We start from the raw sequence: 20,892 nt of genomic DNA on the forward strand, positions 1-20,892 counted from the left end.
GCCAGTCTGCAAAACCAGTTCCAATGACGTAGTACCATCATGAAGTCATCCGACAAATTGGTGGCAACCGAGGCATTAATGATCATCTTGGCAGGCATGAACAATGATGAATTACAGACGACTAATTCCTGCAGATTTCAGAAGATGCCATCGTATCTGGATGCAGCGGTCCGGCAGATCAACTAGTGTCACGGTTCGCTCATCATGAACACCTTTTTTGTGCCTTACGAGTGCACTCTATGTATATACCCCCTTTCCCCAGAATATCCGAATACCCTTTCGACTGTTCTCGAGTATTGGTGGAATAATGCCCTCTGAGGCACATTCTTGGCCCAATAAACTATCCTCATCCCCGTCCCCTCCCCTCTCAATCCATCATGCTTACAACGGGTTCCGCCCGATTTCACGTAGCGCCCTGGCCTGAACGAGGCAATCTACGGAGTATACCCCGATACGAACAGCGGGGCCCCATTCCTCTGGCTGTGCAGAGGCTGACGGGCAGATGCAGCATATTGAAGTGACTTGTCATTACTCGATATGGGCGTAAATGGTGCAGGGTCTCTTGCATAGTATGCATACACACTTCTTCTCGGTGATCTCATTGGACTAGCCACTCTAAACACTGGTGGAGCTGTCCCGCCTTATCCAAACAGACGAGTCACATCTATGCGGTCGGTCTGGTTATATCACCCGAGTGGACTCGCAAAGAGCCAACAAAGAGAGTACATACGTACAGGAAATTGGATAAGGACATACTGTTAGGACATTCCATTGCCCTTCTTCGGAGGCTCTGCTGTCTTTTTTCGCATCTAAGCCTCGATCTGTAGTCCACTGTGTAACGTGTCATGTGTACAGGTTACTGTGCTACTTACTGTCTTGATCCGGATCTATTTTTATGTGCTTTGCATGAGATCTATACGCGAAACCCCACATCTGGGTGTCTATCCGCTCGTAGGACAACTTGGATCTTTCGAAATCATCCTTTGATAAACCGGATCGACAATATATGAAGATCCTGGGGAATGGCGTTGATTGTATGCTGATCGATATGCGTGGGTGTGAATCTCACCGCTCCGTACTACGCATTTGCTGTCCTAAGACATGCTATAAGAACTTGACTTGACTCGAGGAATATCGGTCAGAAGAGAACACAGAGTGTTGAACTAGGTTGAGCAGATGGTTAAACTTGGCCTACAATTTGATGAAAGTCTACCTGACAGGTTTTGACTGTTATTGTCACCTGATGACCACTAAAGGGTCACTGTGGCTGTACTGAGTCCTTAGTTATCTCTAGGCATTCACGATAAGCTTGCTTCCATCCTCCCCATGACTATCCACACTCGAACTCTTCATAGTAGACTCCCCCAAGAATTGCACCAAGTTGAGACATCAGAACTGCTGATGCTCTTCTCTACATTATCTCGCACTCACACTTATCCTCACATAAGCCTTATCAACATGTCTGTCGGTCATAAGGAGGAGGCCAATTTTGCCACAACATATGGCTTAAAGTGAAATATTTGTCCTTTGGGACAAGCCGCCACTGGGGTCGTATAGTAAGGCAGATGAAGACTCACGGTCAAGAGAGTCTTACGTGGGGGGACGATGTTGTGACCTAGTACCACAATTCGAGCTTGGGATAGCGTAAGTCGACTAATGGACGTCACTGGAGCGCAGATAACGTGAAAATATAGGTCTTTCTTAGCTGCTTACTCTATCCCAGCCATGCAGCCAGCCGAGGAGCGGCTTCGGACACTTCTTACCCTACCCATTATGACGATTTTGTATTAAGGCTAAAAGCAAAGTAAATATCTATCTCCTGGATCAGTCTCTTTGAAATCATCCAGCGACGATTGGTAATTGTGGATACCTAGGCTAGGTAGGGTCCTACTATTGGAAGATGTGAAGTGTCATCAACTTGACTGAGCCATCAGCCAGGTTTCCGAGGAATCAGATCTTGTATATAGGGCAAGAAGTCGGAAGCGATTTGTGAAGAGAATGCCAGTTTCGCTGGTCATGCCAAACCCCTATGCGAGTATGCTGTGGCGGGGATCTGCTGTCTGCTAAATTCAACCATCACTCACTAGTATATCTCCATCTACAGTAAGTGACAATGTTCGGGTAATTGAAGCTGCCCAAATTAGGATGGCTTGTCGATTTTGAAGGCTAAAAATCCACTGTTCTGCAAGCCTAGGAATGTTATTGCAGGTTTTTAGACTGGCATACACGCCACCAAGTCTACAAATATACCCCTCAAGGTGGGTGCAAACATGCCAAATATCCCTCCCTAGACTCATCACAGTAAATTGTCCTCGACGAGAATAGATCTGCTAAATCCAGTCGGATTCAAATATTAAGGAATTCCAGCCGCCACGGACTACAAAAAAGCAGGGCCCGGTGCTTATTGTGTGACTGGCACGTTTTGGATTATTCTCTCGCTCGTCCGGGTTGGCGGGTATTTTTGTCACCTGTGCAACCCCTCCTCTTTCCCTTTCCAACCTCTCCAACCTCTCACACTACTTGCACTTTGCACTACTTCCACCCCGGAAATGCATTCCTCCCAAAGGTCTAAAGGTCGAGGCGGTTCTGCAAATCCTGTGATTGGCCAGCCGATCGGCGGATTGGCGCCGGTTGAGGTGATAGGGCGTGCATCGTGAGTAGCAACGGGGCCAACGGGGACTCTCCAGCCTGCTTACTGGCCAGGGGCTCCACTGTGACAAGCTTGACTGATCACCCCGCTCAGCCAGTCACACAAGCTGATGGACGGGCCGTGAAGGTGTGAACATGCATCCTGCAAGCTCGCCGAGAACTGCGTCTCCAATCATCATCCTAGTTGGCCCTGCGCGATCGTGCCCTCGGCGCTTACTTGGGTATGGCTCGAGTGATGACCAGCCATGGGCTGCAGCTCTGCCCCTCTCGGTCGTCGAGGAAGAGTAGCCGAACAACCCAGTGTGATTGATATTCAAAGCACCCAGTGGCCATCCTCCCATTCTCCAAATGTCTTTCTCTTCCTGAGCATCTCTGTCGCTTCGCCTGGCTTCTTGTCTTTTCTTTTGCAAGTCTATATATCCGTGGACGACAGGTTTCGCACACGGTATATCCCAAGGCGATCTGATCAGCGTATTGAATTTGTGAACTTCACTTTTTCAGCCGTTGTACCCTCCCACGAAGGTGTCTCCGCAGCAGCCAATTTGACTCAGCTCTGCACCCGGAAGCGAGTCGTTTTTAATCCCTCCCGTGAAGCTAGTTCTTCGTTCGGGATCCCTCCAAGAGCTGGTTCTCTTGACTGCATTGTTTTTCGTTCCTTGTATATCGCATCTTTTGCCTTCAATGTCGAACGCTAGCGACTCTCCTCGAACGGACAAGCCCGTGATTCCTGTTGACCTGACCCGAGCTTCTTATCACAGCGGAATGGGTGACCTACCGTTACAACAACCGCATACGACACAGCAGACCCGCAGCTCATCTGAGAGCTGCGGCGCCTCGCTGAAGAGCCCTCGCACCGCTCGATTCGCCGAAGCCACAACTGTGCACTCGCCGATTGAGTCGTCGAGCCGCTCTCCCTTCGCTGATCCGCCGCAAAAGCAGAACGGCGGCGTTGGCGATGTTGGTTTCGGCTATGTAGCTGCGAACCACCCCGCACAGTATGCCGAAGACTCGCGACCGCCCATGACACCTGCCCTCGCCTCGCCATTGAGGAGTGGGCTGAAGGTGCCAAACACGGCGAAGTCTCTGAACCCGCTCAGCCCAACGTTCCGAGAGGAGTATATGCTTGAGAAGCAGGAGAAAGTAGCCGAGAAAGAGAATGCTCGTGACTTGGTAAGAGAATCTCCCGCACACATGATTCACCCTTGTCTAAATGCACCATGCTTATACCAATGTAGCGAATCAAACTCCGGGTCCGCATCGCCAAGATCTTCCTCCGCGGCGTCAACTTCTCATGCAGTCTGATCGTGCTGGCCCTGCTGGCCACGACCCTAACCATTTTCAGAGCCACGAAGAGCCTTCCCTCACGTAATGGTCTGCCCGCCTGGGCAGAGGGCACCAACCCATGGGCTCAGTACTTGCTACTCGGCCTGGCTTGTTTCTCTCTATTTGCGTGTTTGATTGTCTTCTGGGGTTATTGGAAAGGCGGGCATCGTCGCGCCGAAAAGGTCACCGTCTACTATACCACGTTTTCGATCTGTTTCTTCTTCTTCAGTTTCATTATGTGGATTGTCGGCGCGGCCATTTACCAGCACTCCAAGTCTTCCGGCAATAAAAAGGATATGTGGGGATGGTCTTGCAATCAGAACACGCGTGAAGAGATCTATTCGAACACGGTAGATTACGCGCTTCTTTGCCGTCTTCAGGTTCGTTCATACGCCCATGGTCTATACCTTGGTTGTCAATTTTTAACATCTCGCAGGACTGGGGCCTCGTCTGCGCCATCATCGAAGTCGTCATCGAAGTTCTCGTCCTGCTCATCTACGGTGTCGTCGCTTACCGTCTCTGGACCAAGCGTCGCCTCATGAAGACCATGGACGGGCGTGACAAGGCCCGCTCGGATCTCTACCTCGCTCAACTGCGTCTTCAGTCCGCCCCCAACACCCCCGGCTTCCCCGGCTTCGCAAGCTACCCACCCAAGTCACCATACGGCATCTCAGTAGACCCCTATTCTGCAGCAGAGAAGGGCCAAGCCGAGCCAACGACAACGCAGTACGCCTCACCGCGCTCTCCAACCCGGCCAACCCCCTCGTTCCAGCTCCAGCCTCCACCCATCCGCGTCCAACAGGCCTCGCCTCGCGTGCAACAGGATGGCTTCGCGGCGCCCCAGGCGCCCAGGTCGCCCTCCCCGCCGCTAAAGAACGAGCCTCAACATATGGCCGCGGCACCTGGCGAGGCAGACTACGGCTCTGTGCCTATCCCGGGCGCTTACACAAGCCCCATGATGCCGACCTTCCCAGCCGCGGTGCACAAATAGTTCCCGCTTGATTGCCGGGCTTTTTGAGAACCTAGCTCTTATCTTGACCAGAAAATCTATTGACAAAAAAATGTGAAAATCTTGAAAACCATGTGTTGTGACAATTCTGTCACATGAAAACTTTGAACATACACTTGTATTCAGGGGAGTGCTCGATCCTTGAACTAATTATGTGCTTGTGCTCTTGCTTGTTAGGGCCTCGGTCCGGACCGGGGCTTGAGTTGTACAGCGGGCGTGTTGGAGTTTGTGGATAGTACAGATACCTTATACCTACTGGAGGGATTGTGAATTTGATTTTTTTCTTTGTTTGTTTTTTCGCTCAATTGGATCCTCTCTAATTACCTTCCATGCCATCCATCTCTCATCCAAGGAAACTAGCTCCCCAATGACTAGGGAATCCACTTTGTATGCTGGAAGATCATCGATCACACGAAAAGCGTCTGTTATAGCGCCTTTGACTGTCTTCCAAAGGGAAGCTCTATTCGACATTGCCTGAACTTAAGTACTATTTCCGCTTTACCTAGAGCCCAACTTTTAGAAATATAGGAAGGCATCCGCATTCAGCCGTACATTGAGCAATACCCACCTGTCTGGCGTGTTGATACGAGTTTGAGTAGATTGCTTGCAAGACAATATGCGGGTATGACACCTGATGGACTAGTTGGAAAAGATACCTAAAGTATTGATCGAATAGACTTGGTATAGGCTTCTAACAGGTAGGATCTAAGTATAATGTACAGAAGAGCATATAGTCAGGTATCAACACAAGACACGTCAATCGACGTCAATCTAGCACAAGAAAACAGTCTCGTTACCGATTTGAGGACCCTACATGGAAATCGAGTTAGTAAACTTCCTCAGTCTTAAATGTCGGTTAATTAAACGAACCATATAAACCAAGTTCCGATGAGCAATACGCCAAGAACCAGTCAATTGACGCTCCCAGTTATCCTGATACTGGCCATACGCATAAAGAACTTGGCCCTCCGTCTGTCCCTTACCAAAGTGGGCAGCACGGAAATACGTCACCGACTTAGCGGAGACAGGGGAGATGATATCAATCCATTGGGTACCAAGGAGATGCTGGGTAGTCACACATGCCAGACTTGTCTGGAGAACGGATTGAATCGTTGACAGAGGGGTCAAGACATTGAGGGGCGCGGAGTAGTTGGCTACAGCGCCGGTAGTGAAGACCTTGCTAAGCGCGTCGAAATTCTTGCCATCAATGGCGAAGGGGTAGATGGCTAGTGTGTTTCGAATTGCCTCGATTGTGCCAGCGTCGGTATAAACCTCGGGCGTGCAGCTGTTAGGAACGGCTGAAAGTGCAATGGGGGCGACGTCGGTGGTTGTGGTTGCCAGGACCGAGCTAGCCGCGGCGAGGGACAGTGCGCAGATGGAAAGGAGTTTCATTTTGTTAAGAGAGAGGCGAGATAAATATTAACGAAAGTAGGAATTGAGAAAGAGAGTAGGATGTTGTTTTCTTTCATGGGAGATCTCGCGTCTTATGGTTCTTGTTCTTTCCCCGCTAACTACTAATCTCGGTAACGGTTCATGCTTCCCCTGAGGTCCGATGCAGGCACTATTCGTTTTCGTTTACAATTTTTCCTACTATTGTACGTACTACTGTATATAAGCTAAGGCGTTGCTAGTGAGACAATGGACCAATTGGGATAGCGCCTGAAGCTAAGAGTATTGATCAAGGGCCAATCCGGGAGAATGATGATATTAAACAGTACAGAGAGAGCGGACTCGGTGGAGAATGGGGGAACGGGGAACGCTTTGACAGGACGGGAGGGCGGGTTCGCTTCGCGATCTTAGGGAGGCTCGGAGGCTCGGAGGCTGGAGTCGGGTCCCATCGAAGTGGATCCAACAAGCAAGTCTTGACATCTTTGGCTCCGATGCCACCTCCGAGCCTCGTCGTTCTCTACAAGAACGAGATCCCGGTGTTAATTACAATAGGCTTTCAAGTGGGAGAACAAAACTCGAGATCTCCCCTCGGATCTCATCGGCTAACCCGCGGCTACACTAATCAATAAACCGACTAGGCAAGGATTCCTGCGTTCTCCTTGGCCTAGATGCCTCGTATTTGGCAATTCCTAAAGAACTGAGTCAATTGGGCAGTAAACGCTAGATGGCCATGCCATGGTCCGTAAGCATTTCAGACAAGGGTTCTAACTTGTTCAGTAACGGCTAGGATTGTAACCGAAGCGCCCCAAGGATCAAATGCTTGCTCAAGGGGTCAAACCCCATGAATTAGTTACAGAATTGGCCCCCAAAGCACGGCTTCAGATGGAGATCTAACCCGATTTGTTCAAGTGTTCCTGTGTAAGGGCCACCGGTGTATACAAGGGTTGTCATCGTTGCTGCTTGTGATTGGCGGCACTTTCCACATAACGAATTGAATTTTATTAGCTGTAGGGAATTGAGAAGGCTCGGGGTCTGAGAAATGGATGATGAAGGGTGCTCTGGTACTACTTATTAAATTTCCAGGGCGCTGATATGGTTCGTGTTTTTCCCCTGGTCGTAGATTTTTGGAATTTTGCGTCTTTCGTCAGGTCAATGGGTGACACTTTGGTCGAAAATAGGTAGCAACACCTCGCTGGGCATTTGTGTACATGATTCCTCGGATTGTGCGAGAACGGTACCTAGGTATGGACTCGACTATCGGGTTTCCCCCTCCAGCTGGGAGAAACGAGCGGAGGCCACGATGGAGACACCATTGATATCTCAACAAGGCCAGACAGTAAGCAGATTTTCCACGACATGAGATAGGAAACAATCGAGCTAATATAACTCCGGCGATAATAGGCTCTATTATGGATCGGCGTCGTTCTTGCTTTTATCTTTGTCACCATTCGAACACATACTCAATACCAAACCAATAAACGGCTATTCGTCAATGACTACTGGATATTCTTCGCCTTGATATGTCACCTAGCAACCGCCATCGTCTACCAAATTGCCATGGCGCCCATGTACGAGCTCACATACATCGGATGCGGCATGAAACTCCCGACAGAGGGATTCATGGACCGAGCATCGCTTTTTCTCAAGTTGCAGTATGCCGCCGATATTCTCCTGTGGACTACATTGTGGTCGGTTAAATTCTCCCTCTTGTTCTTCTTCTGGAAGCTATTTGAGTCGGTGAATTCCTCCATGAGGTTGTTCTGGTGGGTTATGTGTGGAGTCACTGCGTCGACGTGGATCATAAGTGTGGTTTTGCAGGAATTTGCTTGTGATCCTATTCGTGATTTCTTCACGTTAGGTAAGATGTTCACATGCTGCTGTTTGTGTCGAGCATATAGTCTGACTCCAGCTAGGGAAATGCTCTTCCGCGAAAGACATATTCTACTCGAATCTCGTTTTCCATTTCTCGGTTGGGACCGACATCGCCGGCGATATTTGCAGTAAGTAATCCCCGATCTCGTTTCAACACCACATTCTCCTACTAAACCACATTGTATAGTCATGATAATCCCCTTCCCACTCCTCCACAAACTAAAAGTCAACCCCCGAAAACGCTGGATCCTAATCGCCATATTCTCACTCCCAATAATTCCAATCATGTTCGCCATCCTCCGCCTCGTCATGACAAACCCAAAAACCCACAACGTCGATCCGATAAAATTTCAACTATTCTCTATGTTAGAGAATACTTCTGCAATCGTTACCTCCTGTTTACCCGCCTTCCGTTTATTCATTGTCAACGCACATAGCTCTACGGTTCATAGCAACTCGCGACCTTCTCACCGGTATTCGCGAGGCGTTGGTGGCTCGTATAGAAATTTCGGCGACTCCGCACAACATAAGAAGAGCGAGGGAATTCCTCTCGGCTCGTTTACCCCATCACATTGTGATTCATATCATGAGGCAAATGTTGTTCATGACAGGGTGGTAGTTGGGAAAGGGGTCTCGGTTGATAGTGATGAGGAGGCGCTTAATCCGCGCTATCCTACACCTACTTACGGTGTCCTTGTTACGAATGAATATCGTGTCACTTGAGCGAATAGAGATAGAAATAGAAATAAATGTGTCTCGTTGAACAAAATCAAGATCATTTAGGCATTGTTAGGAATAGGAGTAGAGGAGGGGGAAAAAAAAAGAAGGCATAGTGAGATGCGTTTCTTTCTCCGCGACCATATGCATCTGGGTGCCCATCTCAACCCATTTTGTTTGCAAGGCAAAACGAAAACAGCGGCTCAAAGAACACGCTCTTTGATTATGAAAGATTACAGTTGCTAGAAAAGGTTGCCAACTACTGGATCGAAGGATACTAGTATGGGCTGCATTAAGGTGCATTGATGGAAGCAATCAAGATTGGTAGAGCAAAAGACCAAGACGCCACTGTGCAAAAGACGAAACCGACCCAACTCCAAATGATCTACCAAATTCCCATTCTGTCCGTCATTCGTGACCAAAATAGTGGCTGAGGCACATCTAATCCAAACAGAAGACTGTACATGCAAATGAAGTACTGAATTGTACCCCACAAATCACATTCCTCCCTCTTCGATGATGGCGTGGGCATCACGACTGACAAATATCTCCTCCAGGCTGATGGCGCCGTTGGCTATCTGGTCCATGTCACTCTCCAGAACGAGGCCCTGTTCATTGGCCAGATGGAGTAGGCAAATGAAACCGAATGATGTGCTAATGTCGCGCAACATCTCGGCGGGATAGACAGTCTTCAAACTATTCATGATATGCGTGAAGCGTAGACGACCATCCTTGTCGGAGTCGTGGGCCTTGGCGGGACTGCTCGATTGAGGAGTTGGCGGGACCGGTTCATCAGCCTCACTGTCAGGTTCAGCTGGAGGGTCACTGGACACAGCTCCTGGCTGTGAAGCAGAGCTGGATTCTGAGGCAGACACCAGACGTTCACCCATGCCCTTCCACATTTCGACCTTTAGTCGTCGGACATCCACCTTCTTTGCTACGCGAGCGTAGTTGACATAATCTGGTCGTGCACGGCGTCCACCTTGCGTCACAAGCTGGGATCCATATCCGCCTGCACCAGGACGGCCAGGAGTTGCACCGACCATATTCAACAAAGCGGTGATGCCGGTGGCATTCCCGACGGCAGTTCCTGGACGGCCCTCGGCTGCCGGTGACAACATCTCTCGCGCATCTGCAAATGGCAAGTTATCATCATCGTCATCAAGGTCCATGCCATTCGGGAAAGCAAGACCATCGTCGTCAGCAAAGAAATTGGCATCATAAGCACCACCAACGCCCTCTTCAGCGCTGGTATCTTCCGTTTTGTGGTTTGCCCAGAATGCCTCGTCCATATCGCCGTGCCCGGATACCTGTTCAGGTCCGGCCTTTAGTGTTCTCCGACCCAAGAGTTTCCTTGATCCCATGCGGGCCTTGGGCTTCAGGAATAAACTAAGCAAGCTCTTAGAGTTGAAATGCTTGTCATCGGGTAGCAGATTACGACCCTTAGTCTTCCACTGAGTCTTCGGGACGGAGATCGCAGAGTTGGAACTGGCAGGGGTGTAGATGAGGTCGGCAATTGCAGGATCAAGTGGTGCAGAGAAATCAATTTCGAATGGCTCCTTCTCCTTGCGCTGCTTGGGTGCCGAACTCGTGTCCCTGGCGGCTGTCGTATCTTTGATCCTTCGGATCTTCCAATGTTCGGGACCAGCCCAATTCTTCTGGAGAGCGTTGTCGAAGTAACTGAGTATGCTCTCATGGTCTTGTTTGCTAGGTTGATGAGACATGGAGATAGCGAAGGCATCCTCGTCAACCATTTCTTCATCGCCATCAGCATCCTGACCGTCGTGGTCAAGTCGGTGAACTTTGAGCATGGGCTCCAAGGCGGCCTCTCGTGCCCAGACCTCTCCACCGTCGCCGAAGCCAGCATCACCACTCATGTCAAAGCCACCCAGATCATCGTCATCAAAGCCGACAGCATTGTCATCGTCGAGCATAATACCAGACGGGTCTTCTTGAGCACCCTCACCCTCATCAGCCTTCTCATGCCTCCAATCCTCGGGAGCCTTGAGGAGAGGGATATCAAGGTTTCCACTAGGGTCACCAAGATCAAAGTTCTTCAATGAGGGGCAGATATCCTGCTCGCCCAGACGATCGAGATCCGGGAAGAACTGATTAGCCAGGGTGGCGAGGTCAATGTCGGAGTCGTCATCAAAGGTATCGGTAGCCTGTTGGGTAGGTTTTGGTTTTTCCTCGTCTTGTGATTCTGGGTCCGCAGACTCCTGGCGATCACCATCGCCTTCAGCAGGTCTTGAGCTATCATCAACTGCATCATCACTGCTGTCGAACACGATTCTTCCATGTCCGTCGATAGCGAGATGGTTGAGGAGCAAGCCCTTGGCACCACCCTCGTCGAAGTCGGCGGAGGCCTTCTTGAAGAGAGGATCAACGGCAAACTCCAGTTCAAATTTCTTAAGTTGTAATGAGTTGAACGACGGCGCGAGTGTGGCTTCATGCGATCGTGTCTAGAGGAGTCCTTCAGTCAGTTTATAGGTCCGTGTTTTGGTTGCGCCGCAGTCTGTCATACCTTCTTGCGCGACTTGCGTCCTCCACCCTCTTCACCATCCTCGTCCTCATCCCCGTCCTCTCCCTCGGCCTCATTATCCCGGGCTCGCTTATCGCGACTGTCGGCCAAGCCACTCAAAAGCTTTCCCGTCTCCGTCGCAACACTATCCACACGGCTGGTATAAATCTTGACACAACCATCGAGTGTGCAACTCGCCTTCTGGAAGTTGACGCCGTCTCCTTCCTTCAAAAGCGACATGTCGTGGAAGTAGTCGATCAGGGCGAAGTTCCAGGAATTGTTTGCATTAATTTTATTGTCGGTAGCCATCTTCATCCATTCCTCAAAGTTTGCCAGAATGGGCACGCGCTTCATCGGCGTCACACCCCGGCCACTGACATCGCTTTCGCGACCACGAGGGTTGGATCCTCGAGGCGTCGCGGGGCTATCGTCACTTCCTTCGCGATATCGACGGGCGGGCATCGGCGTCTTGACTGCGGCCTTGATCTGGTTCATCTGGCGGTCGTGGAGGGCTTGGCGGGCCTCCATGCGCGCCGCTTTCTCGCCCATATCATCGTTGAGGGGAATCCTGATGGTGGATTAGTTTTCCGTCAACTCCGTTGCCTGGTGATGCTGTTGGCGCACTTACCTGATGGGCGCGTTCTTCTGAGGGGTAGAGTTCCCGCCGCCTGAGCGACGGTGGGCCTTATTTGCGACACGAGGCATGGTTGTAGTTGCCCCCGATCGGGGATAACGAGATGCGCTGTTGTCGAAATATGCGTCGAGGGTTGTTGGGTGCAGTCGCAGGAGGGGCGACCCAAACAAATGAGGAAGTCAACAAACATACGGCGGGGTGCAGAGACCAGAAGCGTAGACTATCACGTGTTGATGCCACAGAGATAAGGCACCAACACAAGTTAAGTATCATCATGCAACCTTAGGCTTTTCATCTGAGCTTCCATCAAAAAGAACTCCCTTTATGACTATTCAATAACCATTCATCTACTCTAAAATCCCAAATTGTACATTTCATCCTCTTATCTCCCTCTTCTGTCCATACGAGGGGACCTGCCAAGCATGCGTATCGGAGACTCGTGCACTGGCCCACTCCTCTCCGCTATTGCTAGGCTGACATCACCGGGCTCACCGCATTGGTAGGGACAAGTCAATGCCAGCTTGATGGCGCCTGATCTTGGTGCTTGACTTATTCTCCTGGAGGGTATCGCGCGATATACGAATAGTCCCTTGGTATGCCCTGGGTCCAACATGCAGCTGTCTCGGATTCCATCATGAACCGGCTACCATCCCTCCTGCGGCCCGCCCGTTCGGGCCCTCGATACTCGGTTCGACCGTTCTATGCGTCGCTTCTGGTAATTACAGTGCTTGCGGTGGCCAGCTGGACTTTGGTGGGATATGGGAATGGACAAACACATGAGCGTACAGCAGCGGGTGTACTTGTACGGCGGGCTGACGAACCAGAGGTATTCCCCCTCCCCTCTCGTGGCATGGTATCGGTAGCTAACCATGTCCTCGTGTGACCAAATTATAGTGTCGCCTAGTTCGCAATGTCAAAGATCAGTGTGCATATGTGCGCGAGAACTGCCCCGACCATCAAGATGGCCTCCTCTCCTACCTAGAGCTCTACTATTGCGCCCTGCCCAATGCCAAACCATTGGCGTTCGTTATCATAGTTCTCTGGCTGTCGCTACTTTTCAGTACTATCGGCATTGCAGCCAGCGACTTCCTATGCATCGATTTGAGTACGCTAGCGAGTATCCTTGGGTTGAGTGAGAGCCTAACAGGCGTCACCTTTCTCGCGTTCGGAAATGGAAGTCCCGATGTCTTCTCTACCTTCGCCGCTATGCGATCGAATAGCGGGAGCTTGGCGATTGGAGAATTGATCGGTGCGGCGACTTTCATTACATCAGTAGTAGCTGGCTCTATGGCCTTGGTCCGTCCGTTCAAGGTCGCCCGGCGGAGTTTTGTCCGTGATGTCGGGTATTTTGTGATCGCAGTGAGCTTCAGCATGATCTTGGTGGCCGATGGTCGCCTTCATGCTTGGGAGGCAGCTGCAATGGTTGCTCTGTACGTCTTTTACGTGATTTTGGTCGTTAGTTGGCACTGGTATCTCGTTCGGCGCCGTCGGAAGTACGAGAGGGACCTAGCAGCCCGAACCCACTTCCATATCCCTGACAACCAGGAGCTGGAAATTGATCAGCAAATGGAAGACGACGATCCAGGCGTGGCTTCGGAATCTCGCAGTCTTCTCCGTGGAGCGTCAACAGACGATTTCGACCTTCTGGAACGATCAGGTGGCCTTCCCACTTGGAAGGAGGAAGAGGACGAAGATGACGAGACACGAAACAGGTATCTGGCGGAGATTCGCGACAATATGCATGTCTATCGACCTGCTGCCCTATCGAGGCGAAATACTATCAACCCGATTCGTCCCAGTCTTGTTGGTGCATTGGAATTCCAATCAGTCCTTCAGTCACTTCAAAAGTCGAGAGCTACCGGGCATAATCCAACGATCAGCCTAAGTAGTTACTCTGACGATGGCGATGATTCATCTCAACCATTTGATACGCGCTCCATAGCGTCACATCCCCGTGCTACTAGACCAACTACTGTCAATGATCGTCTATCACCGCACAGTGCAGAGGGGTCAAGGGCCCGAGCTGTCTCAGCGAATGATGCCGATAGATTACAGATTGACTCTAGTGTCTTTGATCGACAAGGCCAAGCTCCTCGTCTGACCGTAAGGCGTCCATCGAATGAGCCTGCAGATAGGACTGGTGGGATGCAGACTCCTCAGCTTCCTCGCATTGATACTAATGCGTTATTGACTGCCTCTCCTTCATCCTCGGAGCACCCATCACCAAACACAAGCCCTACTATCGGGCCGACTGTTCCTCCACCCCCAGACCTGCTAGCACCGCCGGGAGCTTTCCATTCGCCAAATTACCAAACATCGACCACGCATGATCGCTCTTCGGGCCCAGTCTCACCGCGAGGAGGCAATGGAAGCTATCCCTCTGGAGCTGGTCCAGAAAGCCCGGCTGTGCCTTTCCCCGCATTCATCGATATACCCTCAGCTCCATCATCCCGTGCTCCCAGTATTCGTCTGCCCAACCCAGTGGCGAGCCCATCGGAGCAACTCATGATCCATGACAGCCTATATGACACGGCCAATGACAGCGCGTCATTGAAAGCGCCATTGATGAAATGGTGGCCGAGTTCAATCCTTCCTCCTGCTGCGCACATTTTTTGCACCCTTTTCCCAACATTAGCTGGCTGGAAATCCAAAACCATAGTAGCACGGCTGTTGGGAATAATCGCTGCACCAAGTGTCTTCCTTCTCACAATCACTGTCCCAGTCATTGAACCTGAAGTGTCAGAAGCTGATGAGCTGGATCCCTTTCCTGCCGTGATTATTGAGCCATTTGGCGACAATGGCAATCCAGCACCTAGGGTGAGACTACCTGGAGACAGTCCAACCCTTCATCCCAATGGACATAATCACCTCGAGCCTTTTCCTGAGGGACATTCCGCCCCCTCGCATCCCAGACGAAAGTCCACACATCCTGAATATTCGCCCCGCCCACGCTGGGATTCTGAGTTGCCGGCCGTACCACATGCAGCCCCAGATGCAGCATCTGTGGAAGTAAAGGATTGGAATCGCTGGCTCATCTCCATCCAGCTTTTCACCGGGCCATTCTTTGTCACACTAATCGCCTGGAGTACCGTAGACGAAGAGCTCGATCCGAAGAAACTCATTCTGCCTTCATTGGTGTCTCTTTTATTCTCATTTTTGTGTTTGAGTGTCCTCGTCACATCTACCCGTCGCCGTCGACCATGGCACCATAATAGCCACGTTGACCAGTCATACTTCCACCAGCATGAAACATCAGATATGTCGAAACCCCAATCTCTCCCATCTGCATGGCGATCTTTCCTTTCCCTCCTAGGGTTCTTAGTCGCAATTTCTTGGATTGCCACCATCGCGACAGAAGTGGTCTCAGTGCTCAAGACCATTGGTGTGATTCTGAACATCTCCGACTCACTGTTGGGATTGACCATCTTCGCCGTCGGCAATTCGCTCGGCGATCTAGTCGCCGACATCACCGTCGCCCGACTGGGATATCCTGTGATGGCATTGAGCGCCTGTTTCGGCGGACCCATGCTCAACATTCTCCTGGGTGTCGGTCTTGGCGGTTTATACATGACTCTCAGCCCGGGCAAGTCATCTCCCAAACATGACGAGATGCTCACTCGGGTTCCCTATGAGATCAGTATCTCCAAGGTGCTGGTTATCAGCGGTGCCACCCTTTTATTTGTTCTTGTTGGTCTTTTGATTGTAGTTCCATTGAACAATTGGCGTATGGATCGCAGGATTGGGTGGGGTTTGATTGCAGTTTGGTGTATGAGTACCTTGGGAAATGTGATTGCGGAGGTTGCATCATGATTCACTTGCGTTGATGGTGTCGAATGGGATCTTTGTTTTGATGAACTCCGCAGCGGTGGCGTTGATGTGTGTGGAGTATACGTTTTGCGCATCTGATTTCTTTTCAGCATCTTCTCACGCCTTTTCCTTTTGTTTGCAGAAGTGCGATTCTACTTCCATATTCCAGATGCATGACAATGTGTACATGAATTGCATGATCAATGGTTTTATTTATCTACTAGTCTATGGACCAATCTCGCGACAATTTTGTAGGCAATCTAGGTGGCCTCTACCTAGATGGTAAAGGTTTGCAACGAGTGCAATGCCTCCCGGGCGACCGACCACCCTACAGAAGAGAGTTGCACCTACTGCTTAGGTAGCGTTCACATAGCATCTCATAGATTGATGTTTGCTGAAACTTCCAAAGCACTGCGCCTGAGACTTTGAAAGGTAGGGATGGTGAACGTGGACTTTTGAACTTAGGTGTGGCTAATTTTACTCCGGGTATATATTGAAGCAGACCGTACCTACGTACCGTTGACAATGGGACTATTGTATCTCAGAAGCATTCCTTCTCCGCAAAACCGGGCGAATGGAAAGAGAAATGACCATAACGGCGCGAAGCATAAATCCTAGCAGTTTGCAATGGCATTCCGCTGGCGATATATCATCATTCTTCTATACCCAGTGTAAGAGAGCGAAACTGCACGAAAGAGGGCAAAGGTCGAGAATGAACCCACCAAGAATTTCTAAAGGTCTAAGCCCGTTGGGCCCGGGCCCCTTGAAGGTTCAATGATTGGAATTATGAACTTCAACCTTTGCGTCTTTTCGTCTTTTCGTCTTTTCGTCTTTTCGTCCTTTCGTCCTCTATAGCACTGTATTGCCTCTGTCTGTAGCTACATGTGCCATATCCTATCAACTCAAGAAGAAATCTACCCAATGCCAAATTGTGGCAATTCGATTATCTGTCTGCAATCTTCGTCTCCGAGGAGAGTCATAAATTTTGTCCTTGGCAGGCCCACAAGGACCAAGGACCACGATGCCGGGACCAGTAGGAAAGATCAACATCACCCTCCCATGGCACATTCCTACAAAGTCAAAATAATGCACGCGCCAATGGTTCGCTCACATTAAGCATCCCAGGTAGACTCGAGGACTAGTTTTAACTTCATAACAATAACACAATAAGATCCTAGAGTCATGGACACAGTAACTGATAGAAGCTTCTGCATACACGATGGATCAATTGATCGATGGTCTAATCTCCGAAAGAACCATTCATAATTGGACCCTTTTTGATGTACCTGATGCGCTAGCCCAATTTAACTCCGATCGGCGACTATCTATGCCGATCATGAACAATACGAGATCCGGCCCCGCCGAAGGCTTCCGATTCTAGCGCAAAACATTGCCAAAGGGTGGACAAGCCCTGCCGTGTGTTTTCGGTAGATGTGCGAAAGAAGAGATAATAGGGGCTGGCCCTATGGTGCATCTGATTATGAAAGATAATGTAATACCTCTATTATGTAGACCGGATATTTAACCCTTTGTCTCAATACAATCTTTCTTTTACTTTAACCTCGTCACTCTTTGAAGGTTTGTTTAATCCAGTCACTCTTTTTTGGATCTTTTGGATCCAGCCATTCTTTAATACATTTCCTCAACATGGCTCCTGTTTGGCCATGGTTGGGCGCCCTTCTGGCTGCCCTGCCAGTGGCTTTGGCAGGGCATGGCGACCCCATTGCCCAGAAGTATATTGTCGAGTTTGTTGATTCTACGACGGTTTGTCATCAATGCTGTCCCATACTAGTTATGTCTTTGTTTATACTAATTCACTGACACGTACTCTAGTCGTCTGCCAGCTTCCTCTCTACTCTGAAGGACCATGGCATCCCCGCCAATCTTAACCACGACCTATCCTTCGCTCTTTTCCACGGTGGTTCCTTTACTCTGCTGGACGACAACCAGAACGAGGCTGCCGTTGTTAAGCAGATCTCTTCCTGGCCTATAGTGAAGAAGGTTTCTCCCGTTCGGGAGCTGGAACAGCCTCGGCGTGAGGTCTCCTCAGTCGCCCATGGCGCGCCCCTCCGCCGTAGTGTTCACTCTCACAGCATTCGCCGCCGTGACACTGCGGGCCACGAGGGCAATGACTACCCTCACATCATGGCGGGAGTTGACAAGCTTCGCCAGGAGGGCTACCTGGGCACTGGTATCCGTGTGGCGGTTGTGGATTCGGGCATCGACTATAAGCATCCTGCTCTTGGAGGTTGCTTTGGCAAAGGCTGTCTCGTGGAATTTGGTTTCAACTTCTTGACAAACACTTCTGACCCATGGGAGGGACACGAGGGACACGGTATGTCCATGAATAGGCCCAAAGTATGTATAGACTTTGGCTAATTGACTATAGGAACTCACGTCTCTGGTCTGATTGCCGCTCAGCCCAACCCGTACAACTTCACTGGTGTGGCCCCGAATGTGACTCTTGGTCACTACAAGGTTATTGGAAAGCAGGTCGTAAAAACGGGCACTGATATCGTCTCCGCTGCTTTCAAGATGGCCTACGAAGACAAGGCAGACATCATCTCCGCCTCCTTTGGTACCTACAAGGGCTGGAGCGACGAGCCCTGGGGACAGTTGATTCAGAAGCTGGCTGAGGCTGGTATTCCTTCTTTCGTTGCTACCGGTAACGACGGAAGCTTCGGTCTGTTCCTCGCCTCCAACGGTATCGACAACTCTGCCGGCATCGGTATCGGATCTGTCAACAACGTGTATAGCCCTCTGTTGCTGACTGGCGCTTCTTACTCAACCCGAAACACCACCAAGCAGTTTGGCTGGCAGATCGCAGGCACCTCCGACTTCAAAAACGGCACATATGCCCTGTACCCTAGCAGCCTCAACTCCTCGGTCGTCGGTGATTCGTGCCAGCCATGGACGGGCAACCACCCCAACCTCACTGACAAGATTGTTCTCATTCGCTATGGTGGCTGCCGCGGCAGTATGCAGCAGACCAACGCTGTCAATGCCGGTGCTAAGAACATTCTCTTCTATTTAAACGAGCCTGGCACCTATGAGCTTCCCGTCTCGAACCCTGCTCTCACTGGATTGGGTATGGTCTCCGCCCAGACTGGAGAGAAGTTCGTGAAGCTCGCTGCATCTGGCGCCAACGTTACTCTGCACATGATCAGCAAAGCGTACGCCAAGACGATCTTCATCAACGAGACGAACCCCCAATCGGGTGGTCAGATCAGTGAATTCACCCAGTGGGGTCCCAGCAATGAGCTTCTCCCAGTGACGGCCGCTTCTGGAGTTGGTGGATTCATGTTGTCTACCTGGCCGGTCGCCGAGGGCGCCTACGCTATTGACAGTGGTACTTCCATGGCGACTCCCTTCGTTGCTGGTTGCATTGCTCTCCTGATGGAGGCTCGTGGCAAAAACAAGGTTACTCCTGCCGAGATCAAGTCTCTGCTGTCGACTACTTCCAACCCCAATGTGTTCCACGATGGTGTCACTGCTTCGCCTTTCCTGGGATCTGTTGCGCAGCAGGGTGGTGGTCTTATCGATGCTTATAAGCTGGTGCACACCACCACTAAGTTCAACGTGAGCACCATCTCGTTCAACGATACCGAGCATATTGCCCCGGCCTATATCCAAATCAATAACACCGGCTCCTCGCCGCGTGTTTACACTGTTGGCCATGTCAGTGCTGCTACTGTCTACACCCTGCCAGATAACAGCTCCATCCCCCAGCGGAACAAACTCGGTAACTTTGTGGACCGCACCACCGTTGGCGCCTCGCTCAAGTTCAGCTCGTCCAGCGTTCTCGTCGCCGCTGGCGGATCCGCCGTGCTAAAGGTCACTGCCACTCTTCCCAAGGGTCTCGTCTCCCGCCGCATCCCAGTCTACAGCGGATACATCACCTTGAACGGTACTTCCTCTGACGACTCTTTCTCCGTTCCTTACCTGGGTGTTGCCACCGCCATGCGCAACGTGACCATCCTGGACACCACGGCAGGCAGCAACATCCTCGTCGACAGCGAGACCAACGAGCGCGTCCAGGCCAACCAACAATTCGTTCTCCCTAAGCAGGACGGTACCCTCAGCCAAGTAAAGACCAGCTACCCCATCTTCCAGACCAAGCTCTCCATGGGCACGGATCTGCTTCTAGTCGGTGTCAAGGCTGCCAACAGTAGTGCTATCCTCCCCTTGGCGGACCCCCAGACGGCCCTTCCCCGGACCGTTGAGGGTGCTACCGGTCCCACGGCTACTTCTTTCACTGGGCTGCTGGCGAATGGCTCGTATGTTCCGGCTGGTAATTACTCGATTGTTGTGCGTGCGCTGAAGATCTTTGGCAACCGTTCGAACCCGAGGGATTATGATACTGTGAAGACTGTGAACTTTGGGATCACATATGCTTCTAACTAGTGCGTGGTGTAAACATATACCGTGGAGATGATTTTCCATCCATGCTTATTCAAGAATGGACACTCCACTCTCATCATAATGGTCTTTTCATTTTATTCTTGGACGGCTTTTTGTTTTTTTTTCCTCTGCAGAACGTCAGGAAAATATGGTTCAAATTATAATAGAACACGGTCATTTACCGTTAATTTGGAATATATTGAGATATAATTTAAGTTATCAATTTGATTGTAAATACTTCCTTGCTGTCAGGTTTCAAATGAAGATTGAGGAATCACCCGGGCACGCAGTCTCTGCGTAATGCCCTTGGTCAAAAGCAATATCATCGCTTGTTGGGCTTCTATCAACCCAGACTAAACAGACCATGCGGCTTCTTTAATCACTTTCGATGATGCTTTGACCAAAAGCGACCTATATCGTTCTTCTGGGCAGAAACAAACGGTAAACATATAGACTTATCGGTAATGACTGATAGATCCGACGGCAACAACATATAAGGTCTGTATCCTCCCCTCCAAGACCACTATATCAAATAGAAATCAAATTATACAAGTCACCAAACAATCCTCC

The 20,892-nt window shown here is 50.4% G+C and overlaps 6 protein-coding genes across 6 annotated transcripts; 4 read left to right on the top strand and 2 right to left on the bottom strand.

Annotated features, from left to right (window-relative positions):
- Positions 1-3,330: 3,330 nt before the first annotated feature.
- Positions 3,331-4,963, top strand: N7473_010867 (uncharacterized protein; the record flags this gene model as incomplete). Its single annotated transcript, XM_057156806.1, has 3 exons — positions 3,331-3,819; positions 3,885-4,352; positions 4,409-4,963. 3 exons carry the CDS (start codon positions 3,331-3,333, stop codon positions 4,961-4,963), a joined length of 1,512 nt encoding a protein of 503 aa, XP_057005461.1.
- Positions 4,964-5,752: 789 nt separating this feature from the next.
- On the bottom strand, positions 5,753-6,373 carry N7473_010868 (nuclear transport factor 2 family protein; the record flags this gene model as incomplete). The annotated part of the gene is made up of 2 exons (XM_057156807.1): positions 5,753-5,791; positions 5,852-6,373. 2 exons carry the CDS (start codon positions 6,371-6,373, stop codon positions 5,753-5,755), a joined length of 561 nt encoding a protein of 186 aa, XP_057005462.1.
- A 1,297-nt stretch (positions 6,374-7,670) lies between these two features.
- N7473_010869 (uncharacterized protein) lies at positions 7,671-8,965 on the top strand (the record flags this gene model as incomplete). Its single annotated transcript, XM_057156808.1, has 4 exons — positions 7,671-7,706; positions 7,772-8,228; positions 8,284-8,370; positions 8,430-8,965. 4 exons carry the CDS (start codon positions 7,671-7,673, stop codon positions 8,963-8,965), a joined length of 1,116 nt encoding a protein of 371 aa, XP_057005463.1.
- A 491-nt stretch (positions 8,966-9,456) lies between these two features.
- Positions 9,457-12,185, bottom strand: N7473_010870 (condensin subunit BRN1; the record flags this gene model as incomplete). The annotated part of the gene is made up of 3 exons (XM_057156809.1): positions 9,457-11,421; positions 11,484-12,048; positions 12,109-12,185. The coding sequence occupies 3 exons, from the start codon at positions 12,183-12,185 to the stop codon at positions 9,457-9,459; spliced, it is 2,607 nt and encodes an 868-aa protein (XP_057005464.1).
- A 524-nt stretch (positions 12,186-12,709) lies between these two features.
- Positions 12,710-15,924, top strand: N7473_010871 (sodium/calcium exchanger protein; the record flags this gene model as incomplete). Its single annotated transcript, XM_057156810.1, has 2 exons — positions 12,710-12,940; positions 13,009-15,924. 2 exons carry the CDS (start codon positions 12,710-12,712, stop codon positions 15,922-15,924), a joined length of 3,147 nt encoding a protein of 1,048 aa, XP_057005465.1.
- A 1,644-nt stretch (positions 15,925-17,568) lies between these two features.
- Positions 17,569-20,325, top strand: N7473_010872 (uncharacterized protein; the record flags this gene model as incomplete). The annotated part of the gene is made up of 3 exons (XM_057156811.1): positions 17,569-17,685; positions 17,755-18,256; positions 18,311-20,325. 3 exons carry the CDS (start codon positions 17,569-17,571, stop codon positions 20,323-20,325), a joined length of 2,634 nt encoding a protein of 877 aa, XP_057005466.1.
- Between the last annotated feature and the right edge of the window lie 567 nt (positions 20,326-20,892).

This window comes from Penicillium subrubescens, assembly GCF_028828155.1.
Source record: "Penicillium subrubescens strain IBT 31985 chromosome Unknown utg000007l_segment0_segment0, whole genome shotgun sequence".
Taxonomy (NCBI): domain Eukaryota; kingdom Fungi; phylum Ascomycota; class Eurotiomycetes; order Eurotiales; family Aspergillaceae; genus Penicillium; species Penicillium subrubescens.